This window comes from Coccinella septempunctata, chromosome 7, assembly GCF_907165205.1.
Source record: "Coccinella septempunctata chromosome 7, icCocSept1.1, whole genome shotgun sequence".
NCBI classification, from domain to species: domain Eukaryota; kingdom Metazoa; phylum Arthropoda; class Insecta; order Coleoptera; family Coccinellidae; genus Coccinella; species Coccinella septempunctata.
The window spans coordinates 9,923,915-9,943,002 of record NC_058195.1 but is presented as its reverse complement, the minus strand read 5'-3'; the positions used below and the strand labels follow the sequence as shown (position 1 = coordinate 9,943,002).

Below are 19,088 nucleotides of genomic sequence, written 5' to 3'. Positions count from 1 at the left end.
ATCCAGTTTTGAAATAAATAAACAGATTTTACGAATGACTTTCAATTTTCTAGATTCTGATTAATTATAAAACATGACTGCTAAAAATTACGTTCTCGATAACGACAAGTACTGTCTTTATTCAAAGTGCCAAAAAGGGTGTTTTCGAAATTGAAATTCAAAGAATGTCGGAATTAACTGAAGATTCGAGATCCCAATATGACGAAACGGAATCTCAGGCAACAACGAATGCAACGGAGAACACTGAAAATCCAGTGGTCGAAGAGGAGCCCGCAAGCGAGCCACAAGAGTCTGAAGAACCATCTCAAGCTCCGGAAGAAGACGAACAACAAGAAATCAAAGAAGAGGAGACTGAAAGGTCAGCTGAAGGAGATGGAAATGCTGAAAAAGTGACTGTTGGAACTGAAGATAAGCCTCTTGAAACTGACGGTGAAGGCACCATAACAACAGTAGATACTTTAGTGAGTATTTTGCGACGATGAAATTGGATAATGCGCAGAAAAGTGAAAGAATCTGTTCATCATTGAAATTTTTTTTATTGTCCACCATTTTCGCAATTATGGTTCTTTCGATTTTAGGTGGATGGTACGGAATCCGAAGATGTGGATTTCACAAATAAAATCACACAAGAAATTGACGAAGGAAAGTTTGTAAATTTGTCTCAGGAGCGGTAGTATGCCCTTCATAACTATTCAACCCTGTGAAGCGAAAAATAAATCCAAATAATTTTTTTTGCTGTTTTCAGCTGATGAAGTTCAAGGCGGAGAACCTGATGCAACGAAAGCTGCTGAAGACGAGAAGCAGGAAGGCGACCAAGAAGTACCAGATGAAGAAGGTATTCACAAAGCGAAATTTGAGTTAGTTCAAACAACAGAGGTAATAATATAATAATTGTTTTTTTTAGAGAAGAAAAAAGAGAAAATGACTGAAGGCGAAAGAATGCTGGCAGAAATCGATACTTCAAAAGTGATCGAAGAAACCGATACAGAAATAGATTATCAACGTCGTAAAACCCTTCATTATCTTCTTTTTCCAAATTCCTCATGAGACGTTCGTTTCAGAGTTGGAAGATGTAGAGGATCTGTCCCATATAAACCTACAAGCAGAGGACTTACCTGAAATTAGGGGTTTGGCGGCTTTGGAGTACGAATCTCCTGATGATTCACAGAAGGAAGTTACCTTCGGTGAGAACTTACCACAACTTACCATCTTTGGCATCCAAAAAGAATTTTTGATCCACTTAGCAAACAATCGTACCCCATTTGCCAATGATGTGCTATGCAGAGTTTCAAAGCAATAAGACCTAAGACCAAGAACTAAAACCAACAGTTCCACGCTAGTGAAATAACTAGAACTCTGCATAAACTCACCATTAGGTTTTAGGAACTCTACCATAACAGCTAGCTTCAGCGCTTACGCCTTAATCTACTACTACTATATTTCGCGTCTATTATCTGTACAAGATTGAGCATTACCATTTCACGAAAAGATTTGGCTCATTTCGAATGAAAAAATTTCAGATGATATCTATCTAACGAAACGAAAAAGTGTGAGACCATCTGTGGCTGTTAAGCTGCTGGCCGAAGAAGAAGCAGCCGAAAAGAGAAGAAAGTTGAGGAAAGGTATGCATGTATAATATTACAAGTATGATATATATCAGTATGATTTTACTTTATTTTATTTCCAGAGATGGCGAAAGGAAAGAAAAGTAAGAATGACACGAGGCATAATGACTTTGTACGCACTTGTATACGCCGATATCGCCAAAATAGACTGTAACCTTTTGAATTCTATTGAATTGATAGAAAAACTAGCTCTAGTAGTTTCCAATATGCACATGGACCATGGACTCATCAACTAGGAGATGAAACCCTGTGTATTGGCTCCATTTCGTATACAAATACGTACAAACTATAAGACAGGTCTGGGAAACCACCTAAACCAGGCGTAATTTCACGGCAATACGTGTTATAGTCGTAGAAGAAGAAGAAATCATAGTCGAAGAAGTTCTGCACACTAGAGAAGAATTATACGCCATTCATGAACAACTGACAGCGGACATTTCCTACATAAGAATGAAAAATAAATTCCTTCAACGCAAAATGGCGGATTTCTTCAAGAAGCGCAAGGTACACGCGACTCTTATCCAAATTTTTTGATCGTGATATACCTCCAACGCCTATTTTCTTCAGATGGAGCACGTCCTTAAAGAGGAGGCCGAGATACACGCGGATCACATTCAGAAGTACGAGAAGAAACTGGATCGACTGGCGGATCTGCTCCAAGTGTATAACGCCGAGACTGCCAAGATCGGTAAGGAGATCGAGCTTCTGGAGAACGAGAGAGACGAGAAGTATGCGGAGAGAAACAGCCTTTGTCAGAAGGGGGTCAGCAGGGAGAGGGAGATCGGAATCGGTCTCATCAGTACGAAGACTGGAAAGGAGATCCCTGATAAGGTCAATTTAACAGGCAATCTACAGGGGGGTTCACTACAGATTTAAGAGATTGGGCGTGTTGGTCGGATCCACCAAACCTACCATCGCGTCCAAAAGCGGTCTATTGTGGCACAAAAACAAGCTCAGAGAGCTGAACTTCTCCATCCAGTTCCATCTTACTAAGGAAGGAGATGATGTCAGAGGGGGGATGATTCTTGGGTTCCTCTAGATTCAGCTTGAGAGAGCCAAAGACTCCAAGTCTGACCCGGAGGATGTGCTCAATCGTTTCGTCCTCCTCTAGTCATAGCCTGCAGAGTGATTCATTGACCATAACGAGTTTGACGCAGTCCAAAACTGCTGCACCATTACTCCAGGACCCTCTGCCTTATCCTTAAGGAATTAGAAGTTCCTATAGTTGGCCCTGGACCAATAAACGCTGTGGTTGCACCTCATCTGGCTAGAGCATCCGATTGCATCTGAAGCCTGAGTGTCCAGGTACCCAAATAAGTTGCAGTATGTTGTGACTCCCTAAATTGGAGAGGTTGGACCTGGGTGTGTTGGGCAGCTTCAGGACCTAGATAAACTTGAACAAACGAGTAGAATCTCCTGATCTCAAGTCGGTTATGTTTCCAGGTTGTTGAGCAGCTTATCAGGAGACAAATAAATGCTGCGAGGCAGATCTCTGATCTAAGACTTAGATACATCGCAAAGAGAGATGAACTAGCAGAGAAGACTGCGGAATTGAAGGCTCTGGATAACATAGGAGACGATCTGTCGCTCATGGATTACGAACAGCTCAAGATCGAAAATAGGTGAAATCATTTCAATTCAGTAAAAAGATAAAAATTTTGGTAATCGAGACTGAACTTGTTTTTGAGTCTAGGGCACATTCCGATAAGTTGGAGGAGAAAGAAGAAGAGCTCACCAAGTTGCGAATCAAATGCAGAAACGCCGTACAAATAATGGCACATGTCAGGGAGAAATCTGCAGCCTTAGATGCCGATATGGATGTCCTCAAAGAGGAATTCGAGGAAGTACACTACCAATACATAGAGGTATATCGACTAACCAAAACCCAATCTTACTCTATAACATTCGATGGCCGAATTTTCAGATTCGCGAACGTTTGAACTTCTACAAAACGGAAAGGGACGTCATAAGAAACAAAACGATGAAATTGAAAGAGGAATCCGGCTTGCTCACGAAGCCAAAATTACTGCAGGACATGGAGACGTCCATGCAGGAGGCGACGCTTTACGAAAAAACTCTGGAGAAGGTGAAACAAGAGTATAACGAAAAAACGCAACAAATTCGAAATTTAAGGAAGAACATCGCCTACGAAATGGTGATGAGCAAAAAGCAACACAGGGAGAGGAAGAAAAAGATGCCGCCCGCCAAATTCTTCAAAGTGAGGCCCACCCTCATCGTTCCAAAATTGCCAGAGAGTTTCTTGGATAAGTTGGCCTCAACCTCCAAGAAAAAAGAGGGAAATGACGAGTGAACACATATTTTACATTGCGTGAATATTTCCTTGTTTATACTGTCGTTTTCTTGATGTCGAATAAACGATTTAGCCTCCAACGAATAACTGACTATAAATCCGATTAAATCTGTATTCGATTATTGGTAAAATGGAGCAAAATCATTCGTTCCTAAGTCTTGGAAGAAATCGACTCGTAAAACAAACCGATTCGATAAAGAAACAAAAGATTAAGCACCCAAGATTCCGCACACTTGATTTTACATTTTTTCTCGATATGAGACATCTGAAAAAATATTTATCCAGACTATTTATCAGTTGAAACGGGGCATTATAGAACGCATTTTTTCGCCTACACAAAGGAATGCAGATAAAATATTATCTAATGGGGTTATTAAACTCATTTCAAACAGGCATTCCTCGTAAAATGTTGGTCCGAAGTTTTGCGCGAACTTTTTTGTGCTTGGTTTTTCTTCTCGTAAGTTGCGAGTGCAGAATTCCCTTCTTTTTCAGGATAAATTATTGCAGCACCAAACAATGTGAGATAGTGGGTATGTAAAAATTCTCTGCATTCTTAACGATCACATAACAACATAAAAATTAATTAACCAAGATTGAAAAAATCCCTTCTGCTTTTTTGAATAATTCAATTGAATTGGAGCTTACTCATTGGAAACACACTGTTTCATCATTTATTGTGTTACCTTTAGAGTTCTAATAGCGTTTCAAGGGTGTATATACCCCCCTTTAAACCACCAAAAACTTCTAGCCAAATGCAAATTAATGAAGTTATTCGCCAAAAATACTTAACATCTTCTTGTAATATTGCGTTAATTGCATCTTTGCGTTCAACAATTTTCAGGTAGCTCCATCAACCGTCATTTAAACCAGTCAGTAGATCCTTGCGTAAATTTCTACCGATTTTCATGCGATGGTTGGATCTCAAATACTAAAAAACCAGATTCAGAACCAGTTTGGTCGAATTGGCAAATACTCTCTCACAAAATAAACGACAGGGTGGAAAATATACTCAATACTGAAATTAAAACCCATAATTTAGGTTTGAAAAAGGCAGCAAAGTTTTATAACGCATGTTTAGACATCCCTTCGAAGGAAAAACAGTATCTTGATAATCTGAGATTACTGGTAAAGGACATAAGAGGATGGCCAATTGCGCAGGACAAACCGGATTTGAAAGATTATAATTGGTTCCGAGACATCCTGAAAATAACTAGGCTTTTAGGGGCTCACCCTGTATTCAAAGTCAGCGTCAACATAGATTACAAAAATACATCTTTATATACTTTATATGTGAGTTATATTCAAATTTGAAAAAAATTTAGCGTTCAAATGAAAACGCAGTCAAAAATCGTCATATAGACTACTATTTCCTTTCGCAAATTTAACTTATCGCATTTCAGATAGAGCCTGGTGACCTGATTTATCCATTGTACATATTGAAGGAACCCAAGAAATATCCGATAGAAATGAAATCGTACAAATTCTGGATCCTGCAATCGATCAAATACTTGTATGGCAACAATCTTGGACGTAACATAAAATTAGATGTATCGAAAATAATTTATTTCGAGGAAAAACTAGCCGAATTGATGGAGAGATCGAAGAATGAAAGATTCACCCTATATAGTTTGAACCAAAAATTTCCCTTCAAGTGGAAGGAGGCCTTTAAGATATTGACATTGGATGAAGGAATGGAATTTGGAGAAAACGACACGTTTATAATCAAAAACTTATCCTACTTTGCTAACGTGTTCAATTTTCTCCAAAGAATAGATCCTACGCTGATTGGTGAGTTCAGTGTTGTAAAAATTGTGAGAATCAGTTACTGAAACTAGGTACTTAGTGTATTAACAGCACAAATTCTTAACTATTATTTTTTGTACTACTCTTTTCTATAATCTTTTTTAGCGAATTATTTGATGTGGTATACTGTTCGAGATCTATCCAGAGAAACGGGTCCTCAAATGCGATCGTTGAATTTTATGGTCGACAAGATTGTTCTAGGAGTAAAATCAGACATCGAACCCAGAACTGAATGTTTGAACAGTGTAGTTCGGTATTTCCAAAACGCCTTAGTCCCCGTGTATTTGGAAAAATATTCGAATGAAAAAATTCTTCAACGTGTCCAAAAAATGGTTGCTAACATCAAAACGGAATTTATTAAATTGATCAAGAGAAGCTATTGGTTGAACGAAAAAACCAAGGACTTGGCGATAGAAAAAATTAAATACCTCAAGGAAAACGTTGGGTATCCAGACTGGACCGGCAATTTAACTAAAATAAACGAATTTTATGGCAAAGTAGGTGGAATTTGATTTGATGAAAGGAAATTTTCATTAATTTTTCGTAGGTCAACTTAACGAACAATCATATTCATAATGTCGTGAATATGAAGAATTTTTTAGAGGAGAACGTTTTGGGCAAATATAAATCTCATGTTGGGGAACCACTGTGAGTAAGCATCAACGGAATTTGTTTCATCTATATTGCATCATTGGTTTAAATATGCCAAAAATTATTTTATTGGACTTTTTCATGTTGCAAACTTTCTTTTCAGTTGGCCTGGTGGACCTTTTGAAATTAACGCGTATTACAGCATACTGCAAAATGCCATTTGTAAGTTTTTATGTATTGTAGTTGATTTCAACATTTGTTTGGGTGTTACATAATCAAAAAATGATCAATCTTTCCAGTTATACCTTTAGGATTATTGGAACCTCCTTTTTTCAACCCAAATGTGCCAGAGTATGTTAAAAAAATTTTGAAATACTTCAATTCTGAATCTCATAATTACTTTTGTAGAGCCCTAAACTATGGAGCCTTAGGTAGCCTTATTGGACATGAAATATCTCATGCACTGGACATGTCTGGTAATAATATTCTGCCATTTTACATGAAATTCAAATATATCTTAGGCTTTTAGGAGTAAAATGTGTTTTTGTTCAAAAATTGTCCTTTCAATTTAATCAGAGTAGTTTGTTACCTCACTCTTATTGGTCAATGAACATCTCTATCTTTTTATAGATATAAATAATGCATGAATTTCGAGTTTTTAGGAAGGCAAGCTAATAAATATGGTATTATTGGAAAATGGTGGATAGATCATGATATAGGAAGGTATGAGAAACAAGCGGAATGCTATGAAAACTTTTATGACTCCCTCAAAGTCGATGGACACTTGACAATTGGGGAAAATATCGCAGATAATGTTGGCATCGACATAAGTTTTTCAGCTTTTAAAAGGTTGAGAAATCACAAAACTATTACAATCATTCCACAATTAGAAACTTTCTCCAAAGAACAGCTTTTCTATCTGGCTTATTCACAGGTAAAGAATACAATATGCAATAAAAAAGTCAATATTTTTCATAAAAAAAATTCCTAGATGTGGTGTGAAATTGGAGAAAATAACTCATTTCTCCAAACTGATGAACATGCACCAGCCGAAAGTAGAGTACTAGGAACTTTAAATAATGAAAACTTCAATAAACATTTCCACTGTGATACTGAGACTAAAGCATATTGTAAATTATGGTGAATTATAATAAATTTTGTACTTTTTTTCATTGTAGTTTTACTTTATCACAATCAATGACAAAAATTTATTATGAAACTTAAATTTTATTCACAAAAAGAATGACTTAATAAAATAAAAATGCAACCACTGATTTAACCCAGTATATTACAATGATTTCTCCAGCTCGTGAATTTGTAGGAGTAAATCATTTTTCCTTTTAATTTTTTGTAATTGTTCCGGTTCAGGTTTAGTAATGGTACCATTTTTAAGTTTTTCTTCTAGAGCTTCGATCTCTCTTACCTTTTTCTTCAAATTTTTAATTTTTTTCTCAGGGGATAATTCGGTATCACCTTTATCTTCACCTTTATTTCCGTTGGCAGGTTTGGAGGGAACATTTTTCTGAGTATTTAGATTCATATTATCCACTTTACTGGATAGTGTCTCGATCTCAGTATCTAGAATTGATTTTCATATTATTGAAAATGAAATCCATTGATACCAAACAATACTCATACTTTTTTTAGATTTTTTCTTAGAAGTTTTCTGTTCCTTAGTTTTATCCTCAAGAATAAATAATCCCGGAATAGTTTGGTGAGCTATGTGGCCTGTAGGTAAGACAAGAGGTTGAGGCTTTCCAGATTTGTTCATGAACTGCTTTCCTTTGCTTTCATAAAGAGGAACTTCCTCCTGAGGAACGTATCCATCCTTAACACGTCTGGCTTTACGCCAAGTACCATCTGGCCTTTGAGATGCAGGAATGAAAGTTCCTGGAAATAGGGGATGAATGAACGCCACCAAAATTTTTAATCTACACTCACCATCGCTGGTTACTACGTTTGCAGAGATCGTCGACATATTCAGTTTGACTGAGTATAAATATAATTATAATAATATTTCTGTTTCATACATTATTACTATTTACAAAACTATTTCAAGAATTTGGACTTTGGAGGTTATCGATCTTCTGACAACAGCGTTGTCTATGATCAAAGAATAATAACAAAGCAAAAAATGTACGACTTCGAATATTATTCACATCGATCGATTTAATAATAGTGATATACTTTACACCCAACCAAATAAATATGGATTTTAAATTTTAATGGGTATTCCATGCAGGTGATCGAGAGTTTAGTTCATCAACAATCCACGAGATGGTGACTCTTCATAATTGCTTGTTCAAACTGACAATAATAATAATAATAATTTTTTTTTCTCCATGTCCGCACATATAATTATGGAGTAGGTATCAGAGACAACATAATTATGTATATAGGATCATAGATATATCAATAATATTAGTTTGTCTATACCTAGAATGGAGAATGGACAGTCAAGGTAGACCTTACGATTCGAAAAAAGTATAATTAAAACTTCATCAATTCATAATCACTTTTATTTGACTGGAGCTATAAAACTGAACAGATTGAAGCGTCAAAACTTAAGTCTTAAGTTCGTTACATCTTCTTCGTCAAACCTCGTCAGATGGCTATACAAGTGTATAGATTAACAAATCACAAATTAAAATCGTTTTGATATTCACTCCCATCTGCTCTTCTTTCGGGCAGGAGCTGCTGAAGGGGGTGGCTGGTCTGCGCTAGCAGTGAACTGAAATATTTTGAGGTTACGTACATCTAAAAAAATCCAACACATTTTTGTACACTCACTTGATTTTGGTATTGCAACCTGAACGCTGCTTTCATGGCTGATAAGCGATCAGTGGCCGGACCTCTTGGCGCGCTAGAAGATGGAGTCTCGCTGCTACTACTTGTGCTACTACTCGATGGCACAAAGCCACGCATAGCATTGCCAGGTGGGCCTACTTTTTCTTTGAAACCAAGCCCTATTCCGCCCACATTCGCACTTTCTCCCTTCTTTCGAAACCTGAATAATAATATGAATTTGCTTTAGATTGAAGTTAGTTGCAATTGAACTGTCACCTTTGTTTCCTGAACCACGAACTCTGCAAGGCTAGATCCAATACTTCTTGAGGTACGTTCTGATTTGCCATTTCTAAATTCTTAACGATGTGGCCAGCAAATTCTTTATCTTGTGGCGTTAGCAAAGTATACGCAGTACCTTGTGTTCCCGCCCTTCCTGTTCTACCAATTCTATGAGTATGTGTATCTATATCGCGTGAAATATCGAAGCAAATTACTGTTCTCACATGGGGTATATCAAGACCCCTGGCTGCGACATCAGTAGCAACCTAAAAAAAAAAAACAGAAATAATAATAATGGGTTTTCAGTTTTCATGTTTCTTCTTACCAAAAGAGAACATTCCTTCTTCTTGAAGGACATTATGACCTTGCTTCTATCGCATTGTTCCATGTCACCGTGCAAAAGTAGACATTCAAACTCTTTAACTTTGAGATTGTGCGCCATCTGAAAAAAAAAACCTTGAATTTTTTCAGTTACACAAAACAGTGCACACTTTACCTGTTCCGCATCTAATTTTTTGGTCACGAATAAAAGAACTGATCCTGCCGATAAAAGCTCAACCAATATTCCATACAACCAGTTTCTTTTTGCGTCTTGATCCTTCAGCAGGAGAACATGCTGTGTAACATCTTCATTTGCTTGACCCAAGATACCCTGAGATATCTTAATTGGATCTTGCAAAGCATCTTTAGCCAGACGTTCGATTTTCTTTCGGAAAGTAGCACTTGGGAGGGAATTATCAAAATAAATAACAAGATGTAAAATTTTTCACATGAGCTCACCTGAAAAGTAAAGTTTGTCTATCTGGACGAACGTGATTACAAACTGATCTGACTTGAGGCTCAAAACCTAACTCAAACATTCTATCGGCTTCATCAAGAACCAAAAATGTTACCCGTTCAAGATTCGTTGAGCCGCTTTTGACGTGATCAATGATACGACCAGGAGTGGCTACTACAATATCAGCCCCTTCTTTCAAAGCCTGCAAAACACAAACATTTTCTGAATGAAAAGCTTCCCATTTTCATTCAAAATATCTAACATGATTTTTCACAAATGAATTTTATAAAAATTAAGCTCTCACCAAACTCTGTTCCCATTTAGAACCGCCACCATAAGTACAAATAACTCTCAAATCGTAAACTCTTGCGAATTTTTTAGCTTCGTTATATATTTGCAAAGCCAACTCTCTGGTAGGAGCTAAAATCAAAGCAATAGGTCCCTCCCCTTCTTCTACAGGTTTTTGTGCAGACACATGCTTCAAAAGTGGCCAGAGGAATGCTGCTGTTTTACCACTACCTATAAAAATTAATCATTTTCAAGCGTCCAAAGTTGATGAGAAATCTATACTGTATACCTGTTTGCGCAATTCCCAGAACATCTCTTCCTAAAAGTCCACATGGAACAGCTTGTGCTTGGATGGGAGTAGGAGATGAATATTCAGCTTTAATTATTACTTTGAGTAGCTTTTCATCGAAATTGAAATGGGCAAAAGAAGAAACAGGCTTTGGTGCATTGTTCCCGGACACTTTGATACCTACAAATGACTAGGACTTAAAACTGCATACCCCACATTAATCAAAAACTACCTAAAGCTTCTCTGAGTTCCTTAACCTTATCTGCAGACAACTCGGATATTTCTGGATGTTCATTGTAGAAATTTTTCTGGAATGGTTTATATTCTATGGTAGAATGATCAATTGGTGGTAATGGATCAATGATTCTCTTCTTATCTGGAGCTATAGGATTGCCATCTTCATCATATTCAACTTCTGGATGATCTTCATCAGTTGGAATCAATCCAGCATTTGGGTTTTCTTCCATATATCGATAGTACGATTCTTCATCATCCTCCTCCTCCAAATCATTTCTCACTGATTGTTTTTGAGCTGTGGAGCTATTGACAGCTTCTTTCTTCATCTAAATTCAAGTAAAATTTTATTTTAATATCTGCAGACTGGATTTATCTAAAATTCTATATTGGAAAAGAGTTACTTGCCTGATATTCAATTCCGGCCATATATGCATCAAGAGGATCATCCTCTTCCTCTTCTTGCTTTTTCTTTTTTTCCATTTCAATGCGTGTTGGACTTCCTGGGGCAGGAATGTAAGCCAATTCTGGCACTGCCTCTTCTTCATCATCTTCGAAATACCTACAACATACATTTTCAGGGCGTCCTCAACTCCGAATCTGAAAACGTACTCATCCTCATTGGCAGCTCTTTTCTTGCTTCCCCCCCATGCTGCAGATAGAGCATTTTGGCTAATAGCATTCATAGTCGAGTAGCCCTGTTTACTCAGGCCACTTATAGATGACGGTGGAGGCACTGCATTATGCCTTACTGTCGGGGCTTTATTCATATTGAAGCCCGAATAATTAAAGCCGCTCATATTGGCCACGAAAATCAAATTAATTCAACTTGGAAAAACTTCACACTTCACCTCCTTAGTGAAATCAAAGAGGTCTTTGGTATATTTTCTTGATTCAACTTTTCAATGCTTCACCCTTCCATCTGGAAGAAGTCAATGTTATAAATAATATAGATTGGTAATCATTCTAATTGTTAATTATTATTTAATGACATGTATATTTAATTTTTTAAACAAACTAACCATATAAATGTCAAATACACCCTACCTATCAATAATAATGAAAAAATTGTTCCTTTTGATCTACTGCTACTTAAGTACCACTGAATTATTATTGTTGTAGATCCAAAGTACTAAATTGATTTTTCATTTCTGTGAATGTTTATTTTCATTTTGACAGGAATGAGGAAGTGTCAGTGTCACTCGAACTTGTGGTTCATTTTCAGCAAAATTTAAATAGGCTTTCCTAATATCATTTAAATCGACAACACATAAATGAATAGAAACCGGCACTTCTTATTGATAGAAAATGCGTGTTTGTTTTATAATTTTTGTCATCTTCGTTAAATTGAACTTTTCTTTGGAAAATGATATCAAAACAGAGGTACATGTCACGTTGTTTATTGTTTTTGTATTATAACTTAACACTTAAATTACAGCAAAAAAGTGATAAGACAACCGCGGTGGCCCCCGAAAATGATGATAGATTGTTGCTTTTTGCCACCTTAGATGGTTCTTTGGTTAATGTTGATCGAATCACTGGATATATCAAATGGGATGTGAAAGATCGTGAGTAGTTGCGAAATATGATAGGATAAAGCGGTACTATCGCCCCTTTGAGTTTTCGTTCATTATCATTTGTAAATCTCATTTTCCTTCAATGAGTGGTGAACCTCAAACACTTCAATGAAAAAAATCATTTTTCTCATAGACCCATCTGTGCTTTATCTCCTCAATATTGAAATTCACAAACCTGCAAAAGATCACCTATGATATGCTATAATTGAAAGGATTCAAATTATGAAAGATGATCGAATCCCATGCATTCATGATTCTCTTCAATGATAACAATTATAATCCCTTTTTGAAGGTCCTATTGTTGAAGTGCCTTTGAATCCTGATGATGTGAGCGTCCCAATTTTTTTACCTGACCCAAGAGATGGTTCGCTTTATTTACTTGACAATAGCAGAGAACCATTGAAAAAATTGCCATTCACAATTCCCCAACTAGTGGCTTCTTCTCCTTGTAGAAGTTCAGATGGTATCTTATATACAGGTAAACATGAATTTGAATAATATTTTTTAAATATGTTAATGAATTTCTTTCTTTAGGCAAGAAAAAAGATGCTTGGTTCAAATTGGACCCTTCTACAGGAATGAAACAGCAAATTATTGGATGGGATACATCCAGCCCTACATGTCCTATAGAAACTTCTCTCTTTGTTTATGTTGGACGAACTAAGTACAATATAGCTATGATCGACAGTCAGAATCCAGACAAGAAATGGAATGTGACCTTTTTTGATTACACTTCAAAACCAGTTGGAAAAGAAGACATGGCTAACTTTGGTAAGTGGCAATATATTTTTAAAACATGCTTGCATTCTACCAATTTTTTTCAAAAGAGGAACCCATATCAACATAATTAAAGAAGCAAAAAAGCACTTAACTGAAATATCCATTTATAAAGTAAAAAATTTTTGCCGAAAAATTATCAGTTTAATGATAGAGTTCAAATTATAATTTCATGGTCGACCTATTTTCTATAGAATAGCTTTAATGGGTCCATTATGGTCACATTTATTGTACAATGAAATCGGTTTCAGCTATATTTGTGATGAAAAGATATGATTTATTATTTTTCTTGAATGAGGAAGTAAAACTGAAACATTTCAATATACTTTTTCAAGGATAATGACAAATTATATGGTCTACCTGCCAACACGAAATGCATAATTATTCACTTCCAGAAAAAGCTTATTGATAAGGACATTTAGAATTCAATGTTTCTTGATAAGGCCACAGTCTAGACACTCACAATAATAATCATTTATTTCCCAATGGATTAATTTTTCTTTGATGATTCAAACTTTCTTTGTACTAGTTAATTTTTATCGAATAATTTCAGAATAATCATCAAATAAATTTTCATCTATCGAAATGTGTGAAATGATTTTATCATCAAGGTTTTCATAGTTTTTCAAAACTCAAACCCTGAATTCTAGAAGCAATAGATATAGCATACAGTGAAAATACTGATTACTTGCTTTGATTTCTTTTGAGTTATATCATTGAATCTGATCTATCCATTAGGTTGAGATTTTATAATTCCATCTAGCAGGACTTAATTTTTTCCAGAACTTGTACTGTTTGCATCAAGTTCTACTGGTAAGATTATAGCGTTGGACAGAAGAAGTGGACAGTTTTTATGGGAATTAGAACTGGAAAGTCCAGTTGTTGGAATTTATTTATTAGACACTGATGGACTCCTCACTGTTCCTTACACCATGCTAGCGAATCACACTATCGCCTATCTTTCATCCGAATTTTCGGCAGACCACATTTTTGACCAGAAAAGTCGTATGAAATTATAGTGAGTCTTATTAATTGTTAACGAATCAGAATAGCAAATTAGAATTTCTTCAATAATATCGGCGATGTCAACTTTACTTTGTATAGGTCGAAGAATCTTGTTAAGATTATTCTGTTTCGGTTTCAGTCCCACCCTATATATTGGACAACACAAATCAGGGCTCTATGCAATTCCTTCTTTGGTAGATCAGAATGTGGTGACAATAACTGCGTCAGATGCCGGAAAATTATTGTTGAGTGGCCCAAATGGCCCAGAGGAGCCACAACCGTACCCTGACGTACCAATTCCAGGTCAAAATTATCATATACCACCCGGTTAGTAATAAATTTAGGTCACACTGACTCAAACTCTGGTAGAAATTTTCAAATTTTCATTACCTTTCTTTCAGAAATGTTCGACGACAGCACCTTCACCTTTCAGAGCATACCCGGTCTAGCGAATCACATTTCAATTTATACGGGTCATTATAATGTTCCAAAATACGGAAAAATGCGTTTCATGCTTCCTGGAAAAACCGAATCCATTCGATTGATATCTGATGGTAGCGAGTCTAAGTCGAAGGAAAAAAAGAGGCAGGAAACCGGTATTTCTGATGATGTAAACATGGATGATGACAATGATGATGAATATTGTAATGTTACGAAGAGTGGGACGACGAATTGGACTTTCATTAGATACATAACCAATTACGCTGAGGTGTACCAGGCAATGAACGATTTGCAGAGAACGCTTGTTACCTTAGCCGGGGTGCTCACAATATCGACCGTTTATATTATTCTGATGGTACGATAATTTTGCAGTTTTAGTTATGTCAAATGGAATGATACCCTTGTTCTTAGGTTCGCTACGTTATTCGTCATAAGAACAAAACTTACGTGAAGTATCCGGAGAATGGAATTTTGCAAATTGGTAAAATAACCGTACAACTTGAGGAATGTATTGGGAGCGGTTGTGACGGTACAATGGTATACAAGTGAGTGTACTTAGGTTCTATCGGGCCAGTTATTGCTTGTTATCCATGCTGAACGAGCTTAGAAATACACTGCTAGACAAAAATTGAAGAAAGGGAGGCAATTTCGTTGCATAGTCTGATATCTGATCAAAATAAACATCTTGAATCAAGCTCAGTGATCCCTTTTTTGTTGGGCAGTGTATTTCAGCGAAAAAAAATTGAAAATTTCACGTTCTTACATCTTTTCATTATTAGAGGTGAATTCGAAGGGAGACCTGTAGCAGTGAAAAGGTTAATGACGAAAGGTCCTAAACAGATCGAATTGGTAGAAAGGGAGGTGGCCTTGTTGAAAGAAAGCGACGACCACCCGAATGTGATAAGATATTTCTGTACCGAACAAGATATCGGTTTTCGTTACATTGCTCTGGAGATGTGTCAGGCTACTATCTCCGATTACATTGAAGGTTCTAAGGATTTCCTGCCGATCACACCTTTACAGATCCTCCAACAAACCACAGAAGGTTTGGCCCATCTTCATTCCCTTGGCATAGGTAAACGGTTTTTTAGGTTATCTGGATTCTTTTCACATCCACCTCCGTTTCAGTTCATAGAGACCTGAAACCTCACAACGTTCTGATTTCAATGAAGGACAGTTCAGGAAACGTGAAAGCCATGATTTCTGATTTTGGTTTGTGCAAGAAATTGCAGAGCGGTAGGTCGTCTTTCTCCGCCTCTCGCATCGAAGGTTCCGAAGGTTGGACCGCCCCAGAAGCCCTGAAAAAAGAACCCCAGAGAATGGTGAGAAAGAACAAATCCATCTGTTTACATTGAGGGTGAATAATTTTTTTCCAGACTTCATCTGTGGATATATTTTCTCTCGGTTGTCTCTTCTATTATGTTTTATCGGAGGGTAAACATCCATTTGGGGATATTGTATATAGAACAGCTAATATTGCTACAGGAAAACCTTGCGATCTACAGAGCCTCAAAGGGAGGAACTGGGAAGTTAACACTCAACTTTGTTTGATCAAGTCCATGATTTCGAAGAACCCCAAAGAAAGACCCAATTGTAGCGCTATATTGAGCCATCCCATGTTCTGGGACACAACTAAGATGCTTAATTTTTTCCAGGTATAAAACCCATTCTTTCAATCTATTTGTGATAATTTAATTGAAAAAATTTTCAGGATGTAAGTGATAGAGTCGAAATATCGGAATTTGATGAAGTCGTCCTGAGAAGCCTTGAATCGGGGGGGATGTATGTTGTCTTCAACGACTGGGGAGATCATATCGACCAAGATTTAGTAATTGACTTGAGGAAATTCAGAACCTACTACGGAAGATCAGTCAGGGATTTACTCCGAGCTATGAGAAATAAGGTTCAAAGCGAATTGAAACCATTAAAAAAGTACTAATTAAATTTTTTTCCAGAAACATCATTTCAGGGAACTTACGGAAGCAGCAAGGCAAATTTTAGGGGAAATACCAGACAGTTTCACCTATTATTGGATAGATAAATTCCCGTTGCTCCTGATCCACACTTACCTGACGATGCAGTGTGTATCCCACGAGAACATCTTTTCCGGTTACTATCAGGGCGGTCACAACTATTCCTTGGAAGAATTCCGAGAGCATGCCAAGTCCTATTGCGAGTCTAACGGGATATTCGTGGACGAGACTCAACCCCCCGTGGAACCCATCCATAAGAGTCCCAAAAGGAAAAGGACGAATTCATCCAACACAAGGAGTTACAAAAATGCTGGTCCGCTGAAATCGAAAAGTAGAAAGGCAGCACACAAACAGGACGAGCCCACGACTTGGGTTATACAAGATATGTGAATATTTTCGATTATTTTAATTGTGTATATATATTTTTTTTTATAGCGTCATGGGTACGGATTCAGTGTTACCTATTTTCAGGTAACGTTTTTACGAAAGATATACTTTAGATTGGTACGGTGTGAAATGAAATATTTTCAGTAGTTTTGTACCTTCTGACTCGAAGTTGTATCATGCAACTTTGCTTTATTCAGTTTGATGTTTTCTGAAATTGAGTCACGTGATTATTATGGTCTCAAGTATTGTTTTAAATCATGACAATGCTCAAATTATACAACCAGTAGCAGGAAGTATTCTCTTAATTCAGAAAGATTTTCATGGGTTCATTCATTTGTCTTGACTTTTCCATTCCAAAAAAAAATATATGACTGATGGAAATGGAATTTATCGTTATTTTACCATTGAATTGAACAATATTTTTTTAATTTAATTCAGAGCTTCTTTGTGAAAATTTTGTGAGTGTTTGTATTGTTCAATTATGGACTTTCATCAAGTAGCTCTCAGTTTAATTCGATATCACAATTTTTCTGGAGTTTTCCTTCTGTAAGTTTCATCATTGCGGGAAGACCAAAGTGAGTATTCAGCTGAAAGAAAACTTGGATCTTACTGCTTTATTGAGCTTCTCAGAAAGGGGATCAAATGGTCAATTTTATTAACCAAGAAATATAGTTAAGTCTAACTTTTTTGGAAATTTTACTGGATGAGTGAGCTCAATTCAAAGCTTACCAATACTTTCTACTGGCAGTAAGTCCAATTGATTCGAACAGTATTTTTTTTGACTGAAAAACACTAAGACTACAATTTTGAATTCATTATAGAAAAAGTGGAGTTACACCTAACCTAGCCTATGTAATAAGTAAGGTTCCAATGTATAGAATGTTTTCATGCCATCCGTTTAATTTTTACAGAAGATTTGTAAGTAATATTTTAAAATGAATTTCCTTAAGTACAATAACCGTTTAAGTTGATTGTTACATTAGATGAGATATTTTCACTGTGATATTGTGAATTTTTGCACATTTTTTCAACAGAAATTGGAATCATTAAAGTGTTGATGTTGAAAAAATATATTTTATAATATTTCAAGCTGTGTTTTCTTCATATAGGAATGAATGATCGTCGTATTTCCAAAAAGGCATTTTTTGATAGGGTAAATCTGTAAACTCATTCGTTCTATATACAGGGTGGGTCTTTGACACGTACGAATATTTTAACAGTAGATTCTTGAGGTCAAAGGAAACAGTTTTTTCTTATACCATTTTTCCGATTCGGCCCTGATAAAAAGATATAGCCATTTTAAGTTTCCATAATGAGCTGTGCCACCTCTGGAAAAACGAAATTACCTTCTGAATAACTAACTAAATCTGACACTACACATCTGTGGATCTTTTAAACAGAATGTATTCCTCCAAAGTACCCAATTTTTCAAATTTCACGGATAATTTTTGAACATCAAATTACTCGAAAACTGCCAATTATACGAGAAAGTATGAAGAATTCTTCTATTTTACGAAACATTCAGAAATTGTGCCCTACATTAGATTGTGCCCTAGTTTCCAAAGTTGAGTTCTTTGAATTTTTGATATTTTTATGGTACATAATGGTAATGAGAAAACTGGAAGACGTGGGTGATATCTTGTGTACGAAAAAGATTTATCAAAGAAATGAAAACCTATATTCCAAAATTCATTTCATTCGATGAAATCGTTTGTGAGATAGAACTAAAAATAACATTTTTTTTGTGGTTTTTCAACAGCCTGTATCTTTTAAACTGAGCCGATTCGGAAAAAATGGTTAAAGAAAAATTTGTTTCTCTTGACTTCAAGAATCTTCTGTTAAAAGTACTAGTCAAAGACTCGCCCTGTATATACTCACTGGTCACGTGACCTGAATTAAAGTAGGACTCTGGATGCCTTCAATAGATCAATTCCACTAGGATT

The 19,088-nt window shown here is 36.3% G+C and overlaps 4 protein-coding genes across 5 annotated transcripts; 2 read left to right on the top strand and 2 right to left on the bottom strand.

The window, feature by feature from the left end:
• The first annotated feature begins 10 nt into the window (after positions 1-10).
• LOC123317293 (neprilysin-1-like) lies at positions 11-7,500 on the top strand. Of its 2 annotated transcripts, XM_044903746.1 has the most exons (13): positions 11-461; positions 579-642; positions 746-835; positions 905-1,006; positions 1,062-1,184; positions 1,521-1,622; positions 1,688-1,708; positions 1,975-2,129; positions 2,193-2,456; positions 3,069-3,247; positions 3,319-3,490; positions 3,550-4,466; positions 4,778-4,919. In XM_044903746.1, exons 1-12 carry the CDS (start codon positions 165-167, stop codon positions 3,934-3,936), a joined length of 1,956 nt encoding a protein of 651 aa, XP_044759681.1. In that variant the 5' UTR covers positions 11-164; the 3' UTR covers positions 3,937-4,466; positions 4,778-4,919. The 2 variants fall into 2 exon arrangements, with proteins under 2 accessions (XP_044759681.1, XP_044759680.1); XM_044903745.1 differs by lacking the exons at positions 11-461; positions 579-642; positions 746-835; ... (6 more) ...; positions 3,069-3,247; positions 3,319-3,490 and adding exons at positions 5,337-5,724; positions 5,845-6,236; positions 6,287-6,387; ... (3 more) ...; positions 6,993-7,264; positions 7,322-7,500 and having other exon boundaries at positions 3,964-4,466; positions 4,778-5,226.
• Positions 7,423-8,545, bottom strand: LOC123317294 (partner of Y14 and mago). The gene is made up of 3 exons (XM_044903747.1): positions 8,272-8,545; positions 7,969-8,220; positions 7,423-7,908 (listed from the first exon to the last, which is right to left on the bottom strand). The coding sequence occupies exons 1-3, from the start codon at positions 8,306-8,308 to the stop codon at positions 7,619-7,621; spliced, it is 579 nt and encodes a 192-aa protein (XP_044759682.1). The 5' UTR covers positions 8,309-8,545; the 3' UTR covers positions 7,423-7,618.
• A 286-nt stretch (positions 8,546-8,831) lies between these two features.
• LOC123317343 (ATP-dependent RNA helicase DDX42) lies at positions 8,832-12,077 on the bottom strand. The gene is made up of 12 exons (XM_044903821.1): positions 12,008-12,077; positions 11,598-11,907; positions 11,394-11,547; positions 10,984-11,314; positions 10,752-10,931; positions 10,479-10,693; positions 10,177-10,376; positions 9,893-10,118; positions 9,722-9,838; positions 9,394-9,662; positions 9,121-9,337; positions 8,832-9,061 (listed from the first exon to the last, which is right to left on the bottom strand). Exons 2-12 carry the CDS (start codon positions 11,783-11,785, stop codon positions 8,993-8,995), a joined length of 2,166 nt encoding a protein of 721 aa, XP_044759756.1. The 5' UTR covers positions 11,786-11,907; positions 12,008-12,077; the 3' UTR covers positions 8,832-8,992.
• A 77-nt stretch (positions 12,078-12,154) lies between these two features.
• Positions 12,155-17,980, top strand: LOC123317163 (serine/threonine-protein kinase/endoribonuclease IRE1). Its single transcript, XM_044903553.1, has 13 exons — positions 12,155-12,368; positions 12,424-12,553; positions 12,855-13,040; positions 13,097-13,333; positions 14,123-14,357; positions 14,484-14,671; positions 14,746-15,140; positions 15,197-15,330; positions 15,565-15,860; positions 15,914-16,107; positions 16,162-16,440; positions 16,497-16,688; positions 16,741-17,980. The coding sequence occupies exons 1-13, from the start codon at positions 12,294-12,296 to the stop codon at positions 17,146-17,148; spliced, it is 2,949 nt and encodes a 982-aa protein (XP_044759488.1). The 5' UTR covers positions 12,155-12,293; the 3' UTR covers positions 17,149-17,980.
• The last annotated feature ends 1,108 nt before the right edge of the window (positions 17,981-19,088 follow it).